The 25143-nt window shown below is 42.1% G+C and overlaps 1 protein-coding gene across 1 annotated transcript in view; it reads right to left on the bottom strand.

Moving 5' to 3' along the window:
- LOC123768757 (carbonic anhydrase-related protein 10) overlaps positions 1-25143 on the bottom strand; it is a 295413-nt gene that overhangs the window by 100332 nt on the left and 169938 nt on the right. Inside the window, exon 3 of the mRNA XM_069316276.1 lies at positions 25008-25061. Within this exon, the coding sequence (XP_069172377.1) occupies positions 25008-25061 (54 nt within the window). The remainder of the gene's footprint in view (positions 1-25007; positions 25062-25143) is intronic.

Consider the following 25143-nt stretch of genomic DNA (forward strand, 5'->3'; position numbering starts at 1 on the left):
TCAAGTAGGGTGTGGAAAGGGGAATAGGACCCACTCTGCCGAGAACTGGACGCTATGCCATAAAATTGAATGGGATTGGATTCCCTTCTGCATCTCTTCTTTTGTTTCAAGTCTTTCCCCACCCCCACCCCCTTATACTATCATACTTTGGGTTTTTATTGTTGGTGATACTGGTATGCCGGCTAGTGGGGTGGAGTCTTTGCTTCTTGCTTCATGTGAGTGGGGTGGAGTCTTTGTTTCTTGCTTCATGTGAGTGGGATGGAGTCTTTGCTTCTTGTTTCATATGAGTGGGGTGGAGTCTTTGTTTCTTGCTCCATATCAGTGGGGTGGAGTCTTTGCTTCTTGCTTCATGTGAGTGGGGTGGAGTCTTTGTTTCTTGCTTCATATGAGTGGGGTGGAGTCTTTGTTTCTTGCTTCATATGAGTGGGGTGGAGTCTTTGTTTCTGGCTTCATATGAGTGGGGTGGAGTCTTTGTTTCTGGCTTCATATGAGTGGGGTGGAGTCTTTGTTTCTTGCTTCATATGAGTGGGGTGGAGTCTTTGCTTCTTGCTTCATGTGAAGGGGGTGGAGTCTTTGCGTCTTGCTTTCTCGATGAGTGGGGAGGAGTCTTTGCTTCCTGCTCCCCAAGTAGCAACCTTTCCATTCTCATCAACACATTGCAAATTAATATTCATCTTTTCTTTCTCACTCATGATGAATGCCGGGTATTTGGGTACTTTAAATTTGATGAATAATGCTATCCAACAATAAATTCGGGTAATAAAGATATCCCATCAACTTTGAGAGATTTTCTATACATGTTTGCAAAATATAACAAGAGAATCTCCCATAGCATATACCTGGGACTTCAAAATATACCGAGAAATTTCAGAGAAAATTTTTCCTTGTCTTGGTGGATAAGATTAGAGAACGGGTTACAAGACTAGTTAAATAGTTGGTGTTCGGAGTGGTTGGGGGAGGGAGGAACAGTCAGTTCCTGGTGATAGTGGGGACCTGAAGACCGTAGTGGTGGTGGTGGGGGACTGTCACCCCCCTGGTGCAGGTGTGGAAAGTCTCCAGCTCCGTCGCTCGAGCATCAATCATGATGGCGTGCTCATCTGCGTGGTCGTTCAGGCTTGTACCTTATTGCACGACCGCCTCCTGTTGTTACCGTTGAAGGACTTGCTGCCGTTGCTGTGATGAGGTCACTTCTCTTGTTGCTACTGTTGCTGTGATGAGGTCACTTCTCTTGCTACTGTTGCTGTGATGAGGTCACTTCTCTTGCTGCTGAATCGACAGCTACTTCTGTTCTATAATCTCGCGACTGATGATCCTGTGACGCAGTTACTCCTGTTGTTTACGCAATTGAAATATTTGTGAGAATTGAGCTGAAGAGTTTAATTCTGATGGTAATAATACAGTTGACGCTGGGAGAGTGAACGGAAGAGGGAACAGCAACTGATAGTGAGAGTGATTATGACACTGATATTGACTGTCAGTTGCAGATAGTGAGCAACGATAGTGAGAGATAGTGATAGTGAACAACAGGAATACTGCTAGCGATGCTATCCTCATTGTGAGGCAACATCTATCGTGGCAAACCATGACGTGCATCTATCGGTGCATGTTATGGCGTTCCGGTCATGATAGATGAATAGATAGGTGAATAGATAAATAGATGGACATATACAGATGGATAAATACTGATGGATAGATTTAGATAGAGGATATATAGAGACAGATAGACCCGGGCAACGCCGGATATCCCCTTAGTGAATATATTGATACATTACGAAAGAAATAACGTAATAGGGATGGACTAAAGGAGGGAGACAGAGAGGGAGAGAAGATAGGAAGGAGACACAGAAGAATGGAGACACAGAAGGAGGGAAGATAGAAGGGAGACACGGAAGAAGAGAGAGAACGAATGAGGGAAGGATTAATAAACAAAGGATGAACACAAGAGAAAGGGTAAAAAAATGGGGGAGGGAAAGATGGAGAAAAGGGGTCAATAAAGATGGGGGAACAGGAAAGAACACTCTAACAGGTAGAGTGAGAGTCTCAGGTAACGGTAATTACAGCGAGTGGAATACAAATTGCGACATCAGACGACATAATTATACAGAATGATGAGCGCCTCAGCAGCGAGACCGCCAGGAACGACAACAGAGTCACCAGCAACAGAAGTGCCGGGAACCACAACAGAGTCACCAGCAACAGAAGTGCCAGGAACAACAACAGCGTTACCAGCAACAGAAGTGCCAGGAACCACAACAGAGTCACCAGCAACAGAAGTGCCAGGAACAACAACAGAGTCACCAGCAACAGAAGTGCCAGGAACAACAACAGCGTTACCAGCAACAGAAGTGCCGGGAACCACAACAGAGTCACCAGCAACAGAAGTGCCAGGAACAGCAACAGCGTTACCAGCAACAGAAGTGCCAGGAACCACAACAGAGTCACCAGCAACAGAAGTGCCAGGAACCACAACAGAGTCACCAGCAACAGAAGTGCCGGGAACCATAACAGAGTCACCAGCAACAGAAGTGCCGGGAACCACAACAGAGTCACCAGCAACAGAAGTGCCGGGAACCACAACAGAGTCACCAGCAACAGAAGTGCCAGGAACGACAACAGAGTCACCAGCAACAGAAGTGCCAGGAACCACAACAGAATCACCAGCAACAGAAATGCCATGAACAACAACAGCGTTACCAGCAACAGAAGTACCGGGAGGACTGAAATAGCAATTCTCTTAACAGAATCATTTAAAGATGCGGCCAAAAAAATGAGCATCATTGTACACCGAACAAACGATATTGCCATTAAAAGCAGGAACGTGAGAGAATAGCCAAAGCAGCGCTGAACCCGACTTGAACACAAGACAAACCAGTATCCTAAAGCTCGATAATATCATCAGGAGCAGCAGCAGCAGCCACAGAATGGGGGGTTTAATAGGGGCATATCGTCATCCCCTTAACCGGTGGACTGCGCAAGGCTCTCAAGCCCTGCTAATGGCACAGGGAGACAGTCACCTCAAGGGCGACTGTATTGCTTCCTTCTCTGTCTCCTGTTTCACCTTCTCTGTCTCCTGTTTCACCTTCTGTCTTCTGTTTCACCTTCTTTGTCTCCTGTTTCATCTTCTCTGTCTCCTGTTTCACCTTCTCTGTCTCCTGTTTCACCTTCTCTGTCTCCTGTTTCACCTTCTCTGTCTCCTGTTTCATCTTCTCTTTCTCCTGTTTCACCTTCTCTGTCTCGTGTTTCACCTTCTTTGTCTCCTGTTTCATCTTCTCTGTCTCCTGTTTCACCTTTTGTCTCCTGTTTCACCTTCTTTGTCTCCTGTTTCATCTTGTCTGTCTCCTGTTTCACCTTCTCTGTCTCCTGTTTCACCTTCTCTGTTTCCTGTTTCATCTTCTCTGTCTCCTGTTTCACCTTCTCTGTCTCCTGTTTCACCTTCTCTGTCTCCTGTTTCACCTTTGTCTCCTGTTTCCCCTTCTCTGTCTTCTGTTTCATCTTCTTTGTCTCCTGTTTCACATTCTCTGTCTTCTTTTTCACCTTCTCTGTCTTCTGTTTCACCCTCTCTGTCTTCTGTTTCACCTTCTTTGTCTCCTGTTTCACCTCTGTCTCCTGTTTCACCTTTTCTGTCTCCTATTTCACCTTCTCTGTCTCCTGTTTCACCTTTTCTGTCTCCTGTTACATCTTGCTTGACAACTGTTCTTCATCTTCATCAACATCTGTTACGCCTGTGACATCTTCTCCAATACCTGTTACAACTACTTGACACGTGTTACACCTCCAACATCTTTTACACCTTCTTCGACACCTGTTTAACCTTCGATACCTGTTTACACCTGCTTGAATACTTGCTACATCTTCAGCACCAGCTCCGTTGTCCTCCACACACCTGTTACACATTGATGGACACCTGTTCGACCTTCCTCGACACCTGTAACACTGTCTTTGACCCTGTTACACAAGGCAGAATAACCTGGCCACCAGAGCCTCACACCAAAAGAAAAATATGACCGCAATATCCCACAAATTTGTTATCGATCTGGGCGTCGGTGGCGATGCCAAGCGGAGATTGGTTATCGTGGGGGGGCCACAGGTGTTATCGCTTGGGTCAACTTGGCTCCATGACACGGCTAAAGCTGCCTAGGGCACGTTAAGCTGCTTATGCATCGCTACGAGTTGATAAAGCTGACGTGAGGCAGGATTTGGACTGATATGTCGATGAATCTCGTATCGAAGAGGGGCTCTAAGTCATGTATCTTCGAGTTTTGCTTGATGGTGATGGCTGAGCATGATTTCCATAGCTTCTCCAACATGTGTTACACTGGTGATATCTTCTCCAATACCTGTTACACCTTGTTTGACACCTGCTAAACCTCTGACAGCTGTTACACCTTCTTCGAGACCTGTGATGGAGGATTTGACAGAGATCCTGGCTGTCCTAAACAGATAGACAGACAGATCCTAAACGTTTAAAGATCCTAAACGTTTAAAGATCCTAAACGTTTAAAGATTCTAAACGTTTATAGATCCTAAACGTTTAGAGATTATAACCATTTATAGATCCTAAACATTTACATATTCAAAACGTTCACAGATCCTAAACATTTACATATTCAAAACGTTCACAGATCCTAAACATTTACATATTCAAAACGTTCACAGATCCTAAACGTTCACAGATCCTAAACATTTACATATCCTAGGAAATGTTTCGATTCCATCCCAAGCATTTAGTCGATTCAGTAGACACTAACTGAAGTGCCTTGTGTATTAGTGGTTTTATTAAATATTCAAACGTTTATACCAATTATTAAACCACTGTTTATTATCATTTTATATTTTTAAAATAAAAATATAATTAACCATTATTATTCATATGCTGAATTAGTGAAAACAACTGTGTTAATTATTAACTGCTGATACTGTAATTACCTGTTAAATTAAATTACATAAAGATACTCGTAACTTTTCACACAAAATAGCTCAGAAAGGTATAACATAAAAGGCAAATATAGACGATAATATGATGTGCATTATGCTATAATCTAACACAACGTTGGCCTTTTAAGTAACCAATTGAGTTACAGGCAACAAGCGGGTTCCTTTGAGTGGCTAACAACATTACAATGAAAAGGCAAGAGAGAGACACGTAGGAAAATAAACAAGAAGATAAAGAGATATTGGGAATTGGACAAGAAGGAAATATAGAAATAATAATAACACAAAGGAAGATAAGCTGAACTTGAAACACTGTATATTGTATTGTTAAGGACATGGAAATCGATGTAATGGAACCATCACTGGCACTGAACTAGGCACTGAGGGTTGTTACTGAACCAATCTCTGATGGTTGGCACCAATCACAGTCACTGGTCACTAACCACTGCCACTGGTCACTAACCACTGCCACTGGTCACTAACCACTGCCACTGGTCACTAACCACTGCCACTGGTCACTAACCACTGCCACTGGTCACTAACCACTGCCACTGGTCACTAACCACTGCCACTGGTCACTAACCACTGCCACTGGTCACTAACCACTGCCACTGGTCACTAACCATTGCCACTGGTCACTAACCACTGCCACTGGTCACTAACCACTGCCACTGGTCACTAACCATTGCCACTAGTCACTAACCACTGCCACTGGTCACTAACCACTGCCACTGGTCACTAACCACTGCCACTGGTCACTAACCATTGCCACTGGTCACTAACCACTGCCACTGGTCACTAACCACTGCCACTGGTCACTAACCACTGCCACTGGTCACTAACCACTGCCACTGGTCACTAACCATTGCCACTGGTCACTAACCACTGCCACTGGTCACTAACCACTGCCACTGGTCACTAACCATTGCCACTAGTCACTAACCACTGCCACTGGTCACTAACCACTGCCACTGGTCACTAACCACTGCCACTGGTCACTAACCATTGCCACTGGTCACTAACCACTGCCACTGGTCACTAACCACTGCCACTGGTCACTAACCACTGCCACTGGTCACTAACCACTGCCACTGGTCACTAACCATTGCCACTGGTCACTAACCACTGCTACTGGTCACAACTACTTTCACTGATCTACAGACCCACGGATACTGATCAACATCTTCACGAGAGATAAAAGCAAGTCATACCAAACAGAATCGGAAATGAGATCCTATAAATTATAGAATAGTTTATAAACTATATGAATAGTTTATAAACTACAAATTGGTAAAATATAGGTAGCGGTACTCGGCACCCGAAAAATATTTTGTGTTTTTTGGGGGGTTTCAGTTGGTGTTTTTATCTATAGTATTCAAAGTATTTGCCTAATCTTCATTGTGATCTTCAGCGCTTGAAATATCTTCTATTGATTTTAATCAAGTTGAGAAATTTGCTTGAAAATCAAGTCTAACCAATTAGATCAAGTTAACGTTGCCATATTCTTGCTAAAGTATATTTAATGTAGCTTTTATTTCAGTGAGAGAAAGAGAGAGAGAGAGAATGAGAATTAACTCTATGTAACACACCTTTGAAAGTGGGAAAAAACATTATGTAAATCAGGCACAGTCTCCCGTACCACACCTGCCATACATTATTCAGTTTCGCTGAATATGCGCGCTGGTTATATATGCATTTGGGAATGGAACCCAAACCAATTAAGTATACTGATTTACATTAAATTTAAAGGCACCTGGGCAACCAATAGATGTCAAAGAAACGGAGCACCGGAGCACATATGTACACTCAAATGATGTGATTAAGACTTTTGCATATATATTACATTCCTTTTTGGGCTTATTCAATATTATGAGAAATATCTACAAATTTTCCAAGATTATTTTTTTGTCTTAAGATGACGTAGTTTGGAAAAATAATGCATATATGATGACTAAGTTTTGGGTGTGTTATTGGGAAAGTTTGATTCATTGGGAATAAGGAGTGAAGAATTACCAAGTTATTACTAAAATAGATTGTTAGAAATATATTTAGCTACCATGCTACTGCTGCTGCTGCTGCTGCTTTTGAAGATACTCTTGATGCTGTTGCGTTTGAAGATGCTGTTGATGCTGTTACTGTTGCTATTGAAAATGCTGTTGATGACGCTACTGTTGCTACTGTTACAGATGATTTAGATTTTGCCGTTGCGTTAAATACTTCTATTGGTTAAATACTTCAACACCGAGTTGCCTATTATTCACTAAACTATAAATGTGATGAGGACCCTAGGAGGCCCTTAAAGTGTTTCAAGCATTGAGGAAAGTCCAACGATCAACGTGGATCAGGACCAGGTGAGGCTAGTCTGAGAAGAGGCCCTCAAGGACTCTAACTCGACCTTGCTCCCAGGCACTGTACGGTTGCTCTCGTATTTTCTCTGCTGGATTACGACAGCTTCGTGAAGCGTCTGCCACGTCTACATTGGTGACGTACGCATTGCTCTCGGGAAAGCAAAGTAGAAACCCCCCCACACTGATGTTTACTTTTGTATTTGATCATATTGGTCCAGTTATTAAATTTGTTGCTGTTTTTGCTCTTTCTCTTGATGTTGCTTTTGATGATGAAGATTTTGATGATTTGCTTTTTGATGATAATGATGTTCTGGTCGTTATTGATGTCACTGCAACTGTTCCTAATGGTAGTGAAAGTGTTGTTGATGCTGATGAAATTGTTGATGATATATGTTAATTAATCTCTCATCCTGTCATTCTCTCTCTCTCTCTCTCTCTCTCTCTCTCTCTCTCTCTCTCTCTCTCTCTCTCTCTCTCTCTTCTCTCTTCTCTCTTCTCTCTCTCCTCTCTCTCTCTCTCTCTCAGTGGATCAATAACAAACATCACATTTTATTATTAACTCGTAATAAGCTCACTGATATATCCGGAATTATTTAATAAACTTTATATCAACAGCTTTCTCTGCCTAACATTGTTTTTATTTGAAGATAAATGTGATAATATTATAAGTTGGCATTTCAATTTCACAAGCAATAGCGCTCTGTATCCTCCTGCTCCACAACCCCTCTCTCTCTCCCTCCTAGCTCTCAATCACTCTTACTCTCTCTCTCTCTCTGTCTCTCTCTCTCTCTCTCTCTCTCTCTCTCTCTCTCTCTCTCTCTCTCTCTCTCTCTCTCTCTCTCTCTCTCTCTCTCTCTCTCTCTCCCTCTCCCTCCCACTCTCTCCCTCTCTCTCTCTCTCTCTCTCTCTCTCTCTCTCTCTCTCTCTCTCTCTCTCTCTCTCTCTCTCTCTCTCCCTCTCCCTCCCACTCTCTCCCTCTCTCTCTCTCTCTCTCTCTCTCTCTCTCTCTCTCTCTCTCTCTCTCAAACTCTGTTGAAGTATGTTGGAATTTCAACTTCACAAGCAGTTAAAAGTTGATATTTCTAAACTATTTGAACGAGGCTTGCCATTCCGAGTGGAAACATTATGAATAAAAATAATTTTGCAATAATCTTGTGTTGTTAGGCAAAATATTTTTCCGAAATACAAAAAGTCAACGATTCTGGAACAGGATAATAATATCCGTTGAGTCTGATCATTAAAATGATGTATTTGACATTATAAATATATTATTTCATTTTAAGTGTTTTATACCGTTTCATTTTAATTAAACTTTGTTCTTTGGCAAGTGAGGGTGTTATCTTATTTTTATATTAATTTGTATTTTATTTGTTTATTTATGATTTGCTGTTATCTCAGTAGGACACTTGGTTGGTTAGCGTTTTTTCACCAGATGTTCGACCTCCGTTTCTCATCAGTCGGTGGAAAAAGAATTTTTTGGCTATTTTGGTTGACTTCGAATCAAAAATTTGAAAATCAATTTTGGTTGTCAAAATTAACTCTTGACAGTCAACTGTAAAGAGTTATTTTTATCAATGATTTCTATATGACTTCGTAAATGCTGCTGATGCTGCTGGTAATGATGCTGTTACTACTGCTGATGTTGGCCCTAGTTCAATTGATGCTGTTGTTTCCACTCATGCTGCTGCTGCTGTTTCCACTCATGCTGCTGCTGCTGTTTCCACTCATGCTGCTGCTGCTTCTTCTGCTGATTTTGAAGCCGTTGCTGCTGCGTTTGATGCTGTTGCTGGTCGCGCTGTTAATACTGCTATTGATACTTCGAATGTTACTGTTGAGTTCTTACTTCTATGTTGGCCAGATGCACATATGTGGTTGGAGCACTAAGCTGAACGCCTGCATGAAAACTCATGTCTGTTTGACCTTTGTGTGGGAGGATGTTGTGAAGAGAAGGTAGGTGGTCAGATTTATATTATCTCCCCTATTACAACATATTATATAAATCTCTTTATTACAGTCCCGAATACAGATACAGGCCTGCAAATGCAATATATATAACTTATTTTACCGTCATGGCAAATAGGTGCTCGAATATATTGCTGCTTGATATTATGAAAAATTGCTCCTGAAAGTTTTAACTGTAAAAATGTAATTTTGTGCTGTATAAATTGGTAAAAGCAAAGACAGAGTTGCCCATTTTGTAGAGCGGGACGAAACGAAAATGAGAAAAATTTCAGCAATCTTCCGAGAGATGTCTCCACCGACATTTTAAGAAGTAATGGAGATTGAAAGTGTCAGGAAAGAATATAGGGACGTTGTTTGTTCCACATAATGGCTTGGGAATGGAGGAATGAAACAGCATCTTGTATTGTTTTGCTCGCTGATCTTTCTCCTCCTTGAGTGTCCTTGTTGGGGTTTGAGGTTTTGGTCGTTGTTCCCCGCAATGGAGGAAGAAAGACAAATTGAGTAGCAGCTTGGAAGTGTGTTGCTTGCTGGCCATCTCTTTGTAGCCAACCCTGTCCTCACACTTAATACATCGTTATGCTATCGACTATGGTGTTAAGTTGTGAAATTAAAAGCAAGGCAATATTAACGCATTCACCGGCCAGTGGTGGGATGGATTAAGAGACGTCAATAAAAAGATCAGCATATACGAGTACATAATTAACGTATGTACTCGTTACAATTGATAAAATAAAATAATATATAATCTCATCTAATCTATATCTCTTATAATCATTATAAGAGATATAAAATGTTGCTAATCAGCCTGTAAATAACAAAACAATAGAAAATAAAACTGAAATAAATTCTAGATTAAAGCACATTTTGAGAATTGAACGTCGACGGAAATTAATGTTTCCTAATAATAATAATAGTTGAAGATTTGACAGGAAGATGAGAGAGGATTCTTGTGTCTAAAGGTTTAATATAACCTGAGATAAGATAACAAATTTCCTGGAGTCACGTCATCCACAAATTCTAGTTAGGTGTTGTGTTTTTCTTCAGAATAATAATAATGTGAGTACTAATACATCAATAAAAAACAAACTTCGATTGATTGCTGTTTTTATATGTATCTTCTTGATGTTATCTTGAGATGATTTCGGGGCTTAGTGTCCCCTCGGCCCGGTCCTCGACCAGGCCTCCACCCCCAGGAAGCAGCCCGTGACAGCTGACTAACTCCCAGGTACCTATTTACTGCTAGGTAACAGGGTACTCTAAATGTACTCTAAATGAGCTCTATAAAAATTATTGAATACAAACTCATTATCAGTAATGAAGATTTTTATATATTTTTATGTTCGAGGGACTAAAATATTTCAATAAAGAAACTATGTTAAAGTGTTTAACACATCTACTGTAAATGCAAAATTAATATTCCCAGTAATTTTGCCGTTGACTTAATCATCATGTTGCGAGAACACAATAAAATCTAATTTTCCATGTGAGCCCATTACCAGGTGAAGCCAAATGAATGTTATTGTCAGTGAAAGATCTATTCACATCCCTTTTCACTGAGTAATGAACAGCCTGGGGGTGTATGAAATATATTAGATGAGAGTGTATTTGTTGATGAATAGCGAGCAATATGTTCCCTTATTGGAATGTGGGGATCCACTTCTTTATGTGTACCGATGGAGAGGCGGAACAACTGTCAGAATGTGTATATATATATATATATATATATATATATATATATATATATATATATATATATATATATATATATATATATGCGTGAATATATATATAATATAATATGCGTGTGTGTGTGTATGTTTGGAGTTCGTCTATCGAGGAACTAATATTTTCCTCCCCTCTGAATGGCATCTCTTAAGACTCTGAATGGCATCTCTCTCAAGCCTCTAGATGGCATCTCCCGAGGGCCTGAATGGCATCTAGCCAGCACGGGTAAACGGCCCAACTTGAAAGCATTGCCTGCATTATCCAGGTATCAAAGTTGCTGGGGGCAGACTTTGCATTATGACAGACATTGTTCAGATCAGCATGGAGGAGGCGCTCACGTTAAGCCATGAACTTCTTAATTAAGATGAAGTTTACTATCTGGGACGAGCAGAGACAGGCTGAGGCCACTGTGGACCAAACGGGAAACTGGCTTGTCTTGGGAATACGAATATGTAACTGATATTATCCATGGCTGTTATGAGTGTATAAGTGTATAAGTCATAGGTAATACTCTGATATGAGCTTAGAATTACACATTTAAGGACAAGTGGTGCTACTAAATTTTACAATATTTTTCAGAAATTTTACACAAATATGAAGAGGAAAATGAAAGCAAGAGAATGAGATGGTAATGGTAGAGATTTAAAAAAATAAAGAGGAGGAAAGAGTGGTGAAAGAAATGGGGGTTAGGAGGGGGTGACATACTAGGAGCCAGCCACCACCTTGCCAGTGGTGGGGGAGGACGAGGTAGGGGAGGACGAGGTGGGAGAAGGACGAGGTGGGGGAAGGACGAGGTGGGGGAGGACGAGGTGGGGGAGGACGAGGTAGGGGAGGACGAGGCAGGGGAGGACGAGGCAGGGAAGGACGAGGTGGGGGAGGACGAGGTAGGGGAGGACGAGGCGGGGAAGGACGAGGTGGGGGAGGACGAGGTGGGGAAGGACGAGGTAGGGGAGGACGAGGTGGGGGATGAGGGGGGGTGGGGGGGTAGCATACTGAGAGCAACACCTGCTTGGTAAAGTTAAGCAGGTAGCGTTTGGCTGAGCGACTCTCGGTGTATACTAGCGTGAGTCCTGACGATGAAACCTGCTAGGCAGCCATTATATACACCATTATGTGTATATTCATACGCAGTGATGTGTATATTATGTATATGCTGTAATGTGTTTACATATTATACACATTGCAGGATTTCTGAATACACTGAAGGATTTCTCCACCTACACAAAATAAGATTAATGGAATGAAATCCCAGTATAAACAGTACCCGTTCAGCTAGTGCATGGGGACGAAAAATTAAAAAAAAAACTAACAATTAAAAAGAAAGCCTCCTGCATAGATGCATGGAGACTCGACTGTCGCCTCATTGTTCGTTCTTCCCTAAAAGTATTACAGGTCAAGTATTGAGTTTAAGAGTTGTGTGAATTTCCGATGCAAATACCAACTGGTTGCTGATGTAGTCTGTCTGCTACAGACTGTGTTGCAATCTGTTGCAGACCGACTACAACAGTCTGTTGTCTTTTTAGACAACAGACTGTGGTTGTCTGTGACTTTTTTTTTCCTAAATTTTGCAAATTGGCCGCACAGGAGAGCTCCCGTGTGGAGATGCAAATTGAGTTCCAATTGTGAATGTCATCACTTTAACCCCTCCCCCTTTCCCACCCCACTACCCCTCCCCCCTCTCTCTCTCTCTCTCTCTCTCTCTCTCTCTCGTTCCCTGTATATTCCCCTTGAATTTTTATCTCTAACGTATCCATATCCTTAGCAACAAATTATGCATAGCAACAGTGTATTTTAATTAAAATAAGTTGTCAGTCATCATTCACCAGTAGTCACAAAGCCATTCTTCACCACAACAACCCCACCTTCACCACAACAACCCACCCTCACCACAACAACCCACCTTCACCACAACAACCCCACCTTCACCACAACAACCCCACCTTCACAACAACAACCCCACCTTCACCACAACAACCCCACCTTCACCACAACAACCCCACCTTCACCACAACAACCCCACCTTCACCACAACAACCCCACCTTCACCACAACAACCCCACCTTCACCACAACAACCCCACCTTCACCACAACAACCCCACCTTCACCACAACAACCCCACCTTCACCACAACAACCCCACCTTCACCACAACAACCCCACCTTCACCACAACAACCCCACCTTCACCACAACAACCCCACCTTCACCACAACAACCCCACCTTCACAACAACAACCCCACCTTCACCACAACAACCCCACCTTCACCACAACAACCCCACCTTCACAACAACAACCCCACCTTCACCACAACAACCCCACCTTCACCACAACAACCCCACCTTCACCACAACAACCCCACCTTCACCACAACAACCCCACCTTCACCACAACAACCCCACCTTCACCACAACAACCCCACCTTCACCACAACAACCCCACCTTCACCACAACAACCCCACCTTCACCACAACAACCCCACCTTCACCACAACAACCCCACCTTCACAACAACAACCCCACCTTCACCACAACAACCCCACCTTCACCACAACAACCCCACCTTCACCACAACAACCCACCCTCACCACAACAACCCACCTTCACCACAACAACCCCACCTTCACCACAACAACCCCACCTTCACAACAACAACCCCACCTTCACCACAACAACCCCACCTTCACCACAACAACCCCACCTTCACCACAACAACCCCACCTTCACCACAACAACCCCACCTTCACCACAACAACCCCACCTTCACCACAACAACCCCACCTTCACCACAACAACCCCACCTTCACCACAACAACCCCACCTTCACCACAACAACCCCACCTTCACCACAACAACCCCACCTTCACCACAACAACCCCACCTTCACAACAACAACCCCACCTTCACCACAACAACGACTCCCTCACCACAACAACGACTCCCTCACCACAACAACGACTCCTTCACCACAACAACGACTCCCTCACCACAACAACGACTCCCTCACCACAACAACGACTCCCTCACCACAACAACGACTCCTTCACCACAACAACGACTCCCTCACCACAACAACGACTCCCTCACCACAACAACGACTCCCTCACCACAACAACGACTCCTTCACCACAACAACGACTCCCTCACCACAACAACGACTCCCTCACCACAACAACGACTCCCTCACCACAACAACGACTCCCTCACCACAACAATCCACTTCCCTCATTACCAAGACCAATCATCAATAATCATATGCAACAAAATCTTCTATGTTTAAACAAAATATAATGAATTCTTTTTGCATTAGGAAATTTAAAATCAGGTTGACTACATAGCGGGCACTTCAAGACTGTTCTAATATTAAGTCAGGAATTACATTGTGTTTTTTGTATATATTTTGAAATATATGTAACTCTTGCAACAAAGATTATTTTAAACTTGCTTTTTTGTAGAATTAAATACGTTTAAATAAATCTCCTACTAGTATTAACAGATTTATACGTATTTAAAGAATTAAATGCGTTTCAGTCTGCTGATACTTGTAGTAGACTAGCGCTCTTGTGTGTGTGTGTGTGTGTGTGTGTGTGTGTGTGTGTGTGTGTGTGTGTGTATGTGTGTGTGTGTGTGTGTGTGTGTGTGTGTGTGTGTGTGTGTGTGTGTGTGTATGTGTGTGTGTGTGTGTGTGTGTGTGTGTGTGTGTGTGTGTGTGTGTGTGTGTATGTGTGTGTGTGTGTGTGTGTGTGTGTGTGTGTGTGTGTGTGTGTGTGTGTGTGTGTGTGTGTGTGTGTGTGTGTGTGTGTGTGTGTGTGTGTGTGTGTGTGTGTGTGTGTACATATACGAGCCATACACCTGTCCCCCACCTTCCCAAACCACTTAATTTAATGAGGCAGCTCTTTCGCTTTTTTTAATAATATTTACATTCATGCCGTATGCATATGCACTCACCTAGATGTACTCACCTAGACGTGCTGCTTGCAGGGTCGAGCACTGAGCCTTCAGTTCTTTTTTGTTATTTTAATATTTACATATAAAATTGTCTTTCTAGTTAGCATCATTAATTTTTTCATCTAATCCGTTGCAAACAAAGGCTCCAGTGTGATAACTAATGCTATCAATCGACAATATGATATCTTAATATCCGATTTAAGGACTTGGGCACGTAGATTGTAGTCAAGTCCTGTAATCGTTTTTTTAATGTGGAAAAGGTACTAACCATTTTTTCTCAAAAAAGGAGCTTTTTTTCAAAAGCTTATGTGGAGCTTTTGATGTCTGTTGTAGCACTTGTGACGACTGTAAATACCTCCCACTCACATATACTCTATCTCTTATCTTTTCAATATTTCATACGAACGATTCCCCCACAAAAAAACAGCACTTATCAAGGTATCTTATTAAAAACATGGTAATTTTTTCTCTCTAATTTTTTTGTTCCGAATAAACCAAGTTGAATCCCGTCTGTATGTATTCATATGTAATGATTTCGCTGGGAATGTTTGGCCTACTCCCGTTGGCCTGTTCCTGTTGGCCTGTTCCTGTTGTCCTGTTCTCGTTAGCCTGCCTCTTTACCGTGAGAATCTTTGACCTGCTTACAATGGCTTTCCTGTTTTTCCATTAGTACTTTGGCCTACTCCTATTGCCTGCCATTTTTCCTAATAGACCTTTGACCTGCTCCCATTGGAGCAGGACAAAGGTCTCTTTTCCGTTAGTACCTTTGTCCTACTCCCTTTGTCCTGCTTTTATTCCGTTAGAACCTTTGACCCAGTTCTGCTTCTGTTCCGTTAGTAACTTTGTCATGAACCCATTGGCCTGCTTTTCTACCGTTAGTACCTTTGTCCTGGTCCTATTGACCTGCTTCTTTTCCGTTAGCACCTTTGACCTGCCCTCCATTGGCCTGCCTATTTCAGTCTGCATTTTACCTTGGCTGTGTGTAGCACGCGAGTATTTTGAGCAGGTTTCACGGCTGATCGACCCAACACGTTACGGGGCTGTTCCTTCACCTTCCTTCCTTCTTTCATTCCTTCCTTCCTTCTTTCGTTCATATATTTAATCATTCGTTTGATTTTCCTTTCATTCTTCATTTATTCTTTATTATATTATTTCATTTGCTGCGCTTTTATTGTTTTATTTCGTTCGTTTGCTCTTGCCTGCTTTCATTTCTTCGCTTCATAATTCTATCTTTGGTTTTCTTCCTTCCATTCTTCTTCTTTCCCTCATTCATTCTCTTCGTCACTCCTTTAGCCCTCTCCTCTCACAATTTCTCTCTCCTAACCGACACACACAGCTGCAAACGAGGAAGACATACATATTCACACTCCTGATTAAATAAGACCAAAAGATAATGTGTGTGTGTATAACTGCTGCTCTCTCTCTCTCTCTCTCTCTCTCTCTCTCTCTCTCTTTCTCTCTCTGTGTCTTTCGGCCTGTCTCTCTCTTTGTCTCTCTCTTTGTCTTTCTCTCTGTCTCTGTCTGTCTGTCTGTCTGTCTGTCTGTCTGTCTGTCTGTCTGTCTGTCTGTCTCTCTGTCTCTCTCTCTCTCTCTCTCTCTCTCTCTCTCTCTCTCTCTCTCTCTCTCTCTCTCTCTCTCTCTCTCTCTCTCTCTCTCTCTCTCTCTCTCTCTCTCTCTCTCTCTCTCTCTCTCTCTCTCTCTCTCTCTCTCTCTCTCTCTCTCTCTCTCTCTCTCTGTCTCTCTCTCTCTCTCTCTCTCTCTGTCTCTCTCTCTCTCTCTCTCTCTCTCTCTCTCTCTCTCTCTCTCTCTCTCTCTCTCTCTCTCTCTCTCTCTCTCTCTCTCTCTCTCTCTCTCTCTCTCTCAATAGCATATATCTGTGTGTTTCTCTTTGATATTATTTATGTTGTACTCTGTCGTCACTAGTAATTAATTCGTATTATCGCAAGACTAACTTCAGTAAAAAAAATAGACTTACAAATAAACGTTTAATATGCTAAGAGCTGATGCCTTAACTCATATGAGGTCAAAGAATTGTCTTGAAGGTTTAATAAATACGAGTTTTATACGAATATATATATATATATATATATATATATATATATATATATATATATGCAGAATAACCACATGTGAAAAATAAAAAATGCTAAATAGAATAAAATAAAATAAATAAATAAAATAGAAGCATTTTCTATTTTTCACATGTGGTTATTCTGCATATATATATATATATATATATATATATATATATATATATATATATATATATATATATATATATATATATATATATATATATATATATATATGTATATATATATATATATATATATATATATATATATATATATATATATATATATATATATATATACTTTTAAGAGAAACTGCTAGCTTAGAGCTATTATTCTAGAACTGTTTATCTGACATCAGCCTCTAGCCAGACTCTAGATACTCATTCATTGGTGACTATATTTTATGGAACATTTTGGAATAAAGTAAACTCAATACTATTTTGCTTGGAACAACAGGGTTAGGAGACAGTTGTATATCAGAGCCTTCATGTGGTCAGCCGAGCGAAAAAGTTCCAGATGCGAGTAAGATTGAGAATGATTTATCGCTGATGGAGTGATGTTCTTGACGAAGGCATTTCCAGCAAGAGGACTGTTGATGGCTGAGGGCCTTCTTCAACGGGGGCCAACTTTTCGCTGTCCACGTAGTTGGGCTATATGAGGAACCCTGAGACTGTTGGCCTTATACATAACAGTAAGTCCACCAACATCTCGCTGGTGTTGAAAATCATATGTTCTGACCAGTCCAACCACAACGGGTCAAGACTAAAGATGAGCCTCTTCGCATGATTCTCAATCGTGTCCGTAATTAAGAAAAATGATGGGGCAAGCAGCTAGGCCATTCTGATGAGGCGTTGCATACATTCTCAAGACGCTAGTGAACTTGTGCTTCATATAAGGTTTTACAAGCGCTGCACTCAAGAAGGTGTGGGATGCGTTGTATAGCTGTGACTATCCATGATGTCTTGCTTGCTAAGATAAACACTTGCCTGGTCGTGGCCATTGTGAAGCTGAACTCCATTCTTGATGTGTCAGCTATATCACTGAACACAAGATTTGTTTCTCATTTTTATGAAGGTCTGATTAACAACAATTATGCTTATTGCAAATCAGGCAGGCATACAAATATGTGGCAAAAACCTTGTGTTTAGCTTCTATCTTTCACTCTTTATCTCTCTCTCTCTCTCTCTCTCTCTCTCTCTCTCTCTCTCTCTTTGTCTTTGTCTTCGCCACCCTTGCCATCTCACTCACTTCTCCACACATAATAAACTTTCCTTATAAAAGAACTTTGCACTCATGGAAAGTACTGCTGAGAGCCAGAGTGGCATATGAGGGAATGATTTATGAGTGTGAAGCTTCGATGAAAATTCATCTTGGTGCGAAGAAAAGAGAAATGACAGGCAATTGAGTAATTAATGACTTGCTCTGATCACCAATCCATCAAACTTGCGAATTAGTTCGCAATTATAAACTAAATGAGGGATGCTTAGCTCCAGTTGATGATCTGACTGCGTACGCATGCAGTTAGGAACGTGTGCTATCACACACACACACACACACACACACACACACACACACACACACACACACGGGACCAAAGAGCCAAAGCTCAACCCCCACAAGCACAAATAGGTGAGTATGCACACACACACTGTTACACACGCACGCTCTCACGCACACTGTCATACACACGCACTGTTACACGCTCTCGCAGTCAAGCACACTTCTAGATTAAAACTAATACAAGCACGTACATGTCAAGGCTGAGTACGCAAGCATACACACTTACAAAATTAAGTTGGTAAGTTGGATGATGGAAATTTAGATAAAAATCACGCAGCAAAATGTGATTTTATTGTCTAAAAATGTGATTTTATTGTCTAAAAATGTGATTTTATTGTCTATTGTCTAAATTTCTCCCATGCACCATCCCACGATTAACTAAGAATCTTGCGACTATCCCGCCTAAGATATTAGTCTTACGCCATCCCTAAGTCGCGAACACTCACGCTGGGAGATGTTATGATGTCCTAATCACTCATAATCTATGACCTTGTCCGCCTGTCTTCAAATGCATCTATCTATCTTGCTATCAGTTTATTTGTCTATTTATATGCAAATTAGCCATCTCCTGCGAATTCAGAGCCTGGATAACTTATGCAGAATTCTCTCGTGCAAACTTAACAGGCATTGTACATATCTCTCTCCCCCATTCTCTCAACTGTTGCTCTTCCTCTCTCTCTCTCCTTCCTTCCTTCCTTCTCCCCCATTCTCTGAATTTATTCTCCTCCTCTCTCTCTCTTCTTCATTCACTCTACATAATTGACTCAACTACTTTTCCTGCTTTTATTATCTTGTTCTTTCTCTCTCTCCCTCTCTCTCACACACACTTTTTCCTCTCGTTTTGTTCTCTCTCTCTCTCTCTCTCTCTCTCTCTCTCTCTCTCTCTCTCTCTCTCTCTCTCTCTCTCTCTCTCTCTCTTTCTCTCTCTCTCTCTCTTTCTCTCTCTCTCTTTCTCTCTCTCTCTCTCTTTCTCTCTCTCTCTCTCTCTCTCTCTCTCTCTCTCTCTCTCTCTCTCTCTCTCTTCCTCTCATTTCATGCTACCTTAACAGCTTTTCTTTTCTTCTTTCCCTCCTTCCTTAATTTATTTATCTGCCACACTTTCTACGTTCCCACATTCCCAACATTCTCCCTGGGAATGTTTGGGTCTTGTGTTATAAAGAATGTTCGTGATCTTTATTGTTCACTTCAAAAGCTGCTTATTTCTTATTTATTTCTTATTTAATATTCATAATCTTCAGATGTTTAATTATTTTTAGTTTCCTAAAAATATTCATTTAGTTTCCTCTGTCTTGTTGGTGCTTCTTTGGTTCTTAAATTTGTCTCGTGTGTCTAATCGTTTGTTTTATCTTAACTCTATGTAGGTTTAAATATTGGTTTGTTGTTTTTATTTCGCCATTTTGTTGACGATTTTCATTTGTCTTGCCTTCCGTTGTTTTTCTTCCATTATCCTGTGTTGCTTCTTGTGTTTCGCGTCTCTCACGTATTGTGTGTGTTCTTGGGTTAACAGGAAATCTGTTACTTCGTTGTTGACCAGACCTCACACTAGAAGGTGAAGGGACGACGACGTTTCGGTCCGTCCTGGACCATTCTCAAGTCGATTGAGAATGGTCGATTGAGACCATTCTGTTACTTCATTTGCTCTTTCCCTTTTAGGAGGATTTGCGTGCGGGGAGTTCCTGAGGAGGATAGTTGAGTGTGGCTTGTGAAGCCCATCTTCTTGTGGGTAAGGAGCCGTCAGGGAATGTTCCAACTCCTGTGTATAAACGCTGTTTCTGGTCCACTCAAAGGACAGAGGATTACTGCGTTTATGCGACGTCAATGCTCTCTACGTCACCACCTCAAGGATTTGACGCCGGAGACGTTGACGCTTCAGACGTTGACGCCGGAGACGTTGACGCTTCAGACGTTGACGCCGGAGACGTTGACGCTTCAGACGTTGACGCCGGAGACGTTGACTGGAAGGGAACTATCAAGAGAAAGCACAAAAGCCATTACAATTATATAGCACTGAGAAGGGGTCAGGATAAGGATCTAGGATGAAACTGGGAGGAAGGAATGGCACCCAACCACTTTGAGACGATCGAGGATTGACCACCGACCTGCATGAAGCTCTACCGTCGCTCTACCGTCCACAGCACTCTATCACCCGAGCTGCCGCGCCTTCGTCGTTCACGCAGAGTTCTGCTCTTTAGAGTTCAACGAGAGCGAGGCATAGCTCTTACTAATGGTCGAAACTTGCCTCTTTAGTGATTTAGGCCTTGATGGTCATGACCAGCGGATTACAGTTGACTATTCATAGCCATCATTACATTCCTTCACGGTGGCAGATGATTGCAAAGTCAAATTGAACTGAGGTAACTTTCCCAGTGGACTTAAGCATATAATGCCAAAAGCGGTGATGAGGTACTCAGCATACCTTTAACCAGTGGACTAAGCATACTCACAAGGCTCCATTTGCTAATAGTAAAGTTGATTTTATTTTTTTGGGCGAGGAGGTGTGAGGATCTTGGAAAATGGGAATTATGAAAATTGGAATTAGAAAAATGGGAATTGAGAAAAAATGGGAATTGAGAAAAGTGGAATAATGGAAATAGTTGACTATCAACGTGACTGGTTTCTAGAAGTGATGATTCAGTTATTTGGCTCAGTTTAGGGTTATCTTGAGATGATTTCGGGGCTTTTTAGTGTCCCCGCGGCCCGGTCCTCGACCAGGCCTCCACCCCCAGGAAGCAGCCCGTGACAGCTGACTAACACCCAGGTACCTATTTTACTGCTAGGTAACAGGGGCATAGGGTGAAAGAAACTCTGCCCATTGTTTCTCGCCGGCGCCTGGGATCGAACCCAGGACCACAGGATCACAAGTCCAGCGTGCTGTCCGCTCAGCCGACCGGCTCCCTGATGTGATTGATTAGGATGTGGTTAATTGTCATTTACCAATCGACTTCCTCATCTGTTGACTATTGCAATATATAATGTCAACACGTCATTAAAATCATGCAATGTCTTTTTGTAGATAATTTATTATTGCTATTATTTTTGCAAAATTTATTATCATTGTTTTTATCATTTTATAAATTGAATTATTATTATTATTATTTAAATGAAATTAGGCTAAATCTGATATTTGTTTAATTGTTTTTAATTCTTAATATATTGTTTCCTCCTTTCATTCAGTTTTTGCTTATTTTTTTCTATTGAATTTTCTTTTATCTCCCAATTTCACATTATTTCTCTCATGATCTGTTACATTTCAAGAAGTGGTGGCAAGAAACATGCTCGTCAGATACACTTTTGCACCTCTTCAAGGTGTTAAGTTTTCAATCATGAATCAGCATTGGGAAAAAACTGCATATTTAATTGTTCGTAATTAGAAGACTTTCGTGGTGTTCTTCCGCGAGGTAATGATCACCTTAGAGCACGAGAAAAAAAATTATATTGAACTCTTTTAGTAGACCTGATGTGGAGGGAAAGGTAAGAGAGATAGAGAGAGAGAGAAATTGCGAGAGTTTTATTCCTGTTTCTCCACTGGAGCGGGCCCAACCACTTGGGCTGGACGGTAGAGCGACGGTCTCGCTTCATGCAGGTCGGCGTTCAATCCCCGACCGTCCAAGTGGTTAGGCACCATTCTTTTCCCCCCGTCCCATCCCAAATCCTTATCCTGATTTCTTCCAAGTGCTATATAGTCCTAATGGCTTGGCGCTTTCCCCCTGATAATTCCCTCCCCCTTCCCTCCACCGTAGCGGCCTGAACACACAGTTGGTGCTCCTTTATGCTACGTCTTGTGAAGTAGCAGTGCTTGCATCTCCCCCGGACGTGCCTTAACACTTGTGACTTCAGGCAGGTCCTATCTCCCAGTGCTTTATTTGCTCCCTTGTGCTCCGGCAGCGGCGGAAGCACCAACTACACAGGGATATTATGTAAAGCAATTTGCGAGAGAATAAACAGAAGCAATAATATGTTCAGCGTATTTGGGGAGATTTGGGAGAGGTTCAGTAATCAAGTCAGTGAGTTAACACAGTAATTAGATCTACCATGATGGATAAAATAAATATTAAACCTACCTTGGGGGGGTTGTCATTAAACCTTTCATGGCAGAAACAGCAATTAGATCCAATTTTCCAACGACACAGTTTGTGTGTTAACTTTGTCTTCAGTAATAAGGTTGCCACTGAGGGAAGCAATAATTACCCTTACCTCGAGAGGCACATAAAGTTACACCTTGAAGTAAGCCGGAGCCTTGGAGCCGGTCGGCCGAGCGGCTCCTGTTACCTAGCAGTAAAATAGGTACCTGGGTGTTAGTCAGCTGTTACTGGCTGCTTTCTGGGGGTGGATGCCTGGTCGAGGACCGGGCTGCGGGGACACTAAAAAGTCCCGAAATCCTCTCAAGATAATTCAAGATAATTCAACTCAAGATAACTCAAGAAGTATAGTCTTAGCAAAAGAAGAAAAGTTATTTCCTGGCTGAAAGATACAGTTGAGCTGTGGGTTGAGAGGGACAGTTTCGAGCCGGATTGGGGAGCACTGTTCAGCCCTTAATTGAGGTATATAGTAGTGCCCGGGATTGAGATGTACAATTGAGCCCTGGATTGGGTTGAGAGAGAGATGAAAGCCCTCAGATAAGTTGAGAAGAATATTTGAGTCCTCGTTGAGTTGATATGCACAGAAAAGCCCTGAGCTTGGTTGAGAGGCACAGCTGAATTCTGCGTGTAGAGAAAGTTGAACCCTGTAGACATGATCTAGTCATCAAAAGTTTTTAATACGTATATTACGTATAAACGTATATTTATATTTATGTATAACGTATATATACGAAAACGTATATTTTTTGGTAAAAATAATGTACAAAACTTTTATATAACGACAAAATAAACACAGATCTAATGTTTTTTAGGTTGAACAAAGACGTAACGCAGAGGAGACACAGTGATGTGAGGAAACAAATCTTCGTTGAAAGGACAGTAAACAAGAGGAAAAAACTATGGGAAATAGTAAGGGGTTACCTCCATCCAGCGTTTTAAAAGCAGACAGAAAGGAGTCCGGAGTCACTGCCTTAGATGGCACCATTTGAAGAGATGGGCTCCAGGAGTTGAAACACAATCCTGCAAACTCTGATAGTGTAAATATGTCAAAAATAACACGGGACTATGTACACACACACACACACACACACACACACACACACACACACACACACACACACACACACACACACACACACACACACACACACACACATTGTTACCCCCTCTGACATCAATCAATCCCAAAGAAAACCCAAACATCCCAGAAAGTCTTTTATCTCCGTCTGAGATAGGAAAAAAAATGGTAGCCCGAATGTTAGAACTTTAATGGTCAAACTTGCAACGCTGTCTTGGCATCGCCTGTGCTCGAAAATCCGACCATGCTGACAGCTTTATAAAGCCTCGATGCGTTTGGGATTTATAGATGCGTCGGTGAAGGTAGGGAGAGGAGGGGTGACGGTGCTGGAGTCGTTGTTGTGGTGAAGGGGTGCTTCTTGAACTGTATAGTGGAGGAGAGGTGCCGCCAGGGTGGAGCTGGTAGGCTTAGTTAGCTAGGGTGAAGTGGAGGGTTTGGTTGGGGTTTTGTGAGGTGCGTCACTGTGGGTGGTAGGTGCGTCACTGTGGGTGTGTGGGTGCGTCGCTGTGGGTGTGTGGGTGCGTCGCTGTGGGTGGTGAGGGCGTCACTGTGGGTGATGAGGGCGTCACTGTGGGTGGTGAGGGCGTCACTGTGGGTGGTGAGGGCGTCACTGTGGGTGGTAGGTGCGTCAATGTGGGTGGTGGGTGCATCACTGTGGGTGGTGAGGGCGTCACTGTGGGTGGTAGGTGCGTCAATGTGGGTTACTCTACCGTCCAGCCCAAGTGATTGGACAAACTAAAGATGATCAAGAAGGTCAACAGCATCAAGAAGCTGTGCTTCGAGAAACTGATGAAGCATATAAGAAGATAGACGGGACCTGTGACAGATGCTTCCTGAAAGAAGAATGGCCCATCAATTTTGGATTTAGTCGTTCCAAGTCGAACATTACCTTCTGGCGAGTCTCTTTGACATTCTATAAATTCAGATGGTTTTTTGTCGCACCAGATGCGACAATTGTGTCATTTGACACAGTTGAAATAATTTAGACATTTTTACATTTATAACACACATTAAGCGTGATGAAGATCAATACTCATCTTCTAACTCATGTTAACTGATAGCTAAATAAAAACTCATGTTATAAACATGAGTTTTTAAGAAATTCGTCCCATTTCATAGAAACAAACAGCTAATTCTGAAAAAAACAATATAGTTCATTTTTATAATTTTTTCATTCTGTTGCTCTGTTGTCTCATTTTTTGTCTCATCAACTACGCTCCACTCATTACTTCCACTCATTTCTCATGCGTTATCTTGCATGACTTAAATTCCCTATTTACGACACGGAGCAGTTCCGCCTCACCTGAGATGCCGTCGTAGGTCCACCACATCTCCCAGTTCCAGCCCAGGCCCACATCTGTAAAGAGGAAAAGGAGACAAGTGTTACAGGTGCGCGTGAAAGATCTGTGGAGATTTCTGAAAGAGTGTGTAGATTGTGA

This window comes from Procambarus clarkii, chromosome 83 (assembly GCF_040958095.1).
Source record: "Procambarus clarkii isolate CNS0578487 chromosome 83, FALCON_Pclarkii_2.0, whole genome shotgun sequence".
Lineage (NCBI taxonomy): Eukaryota > Metazoa > Arthropoda > Malacostraca > Decapoda > Cambaridae > Procambarus > Procambarus clarkii.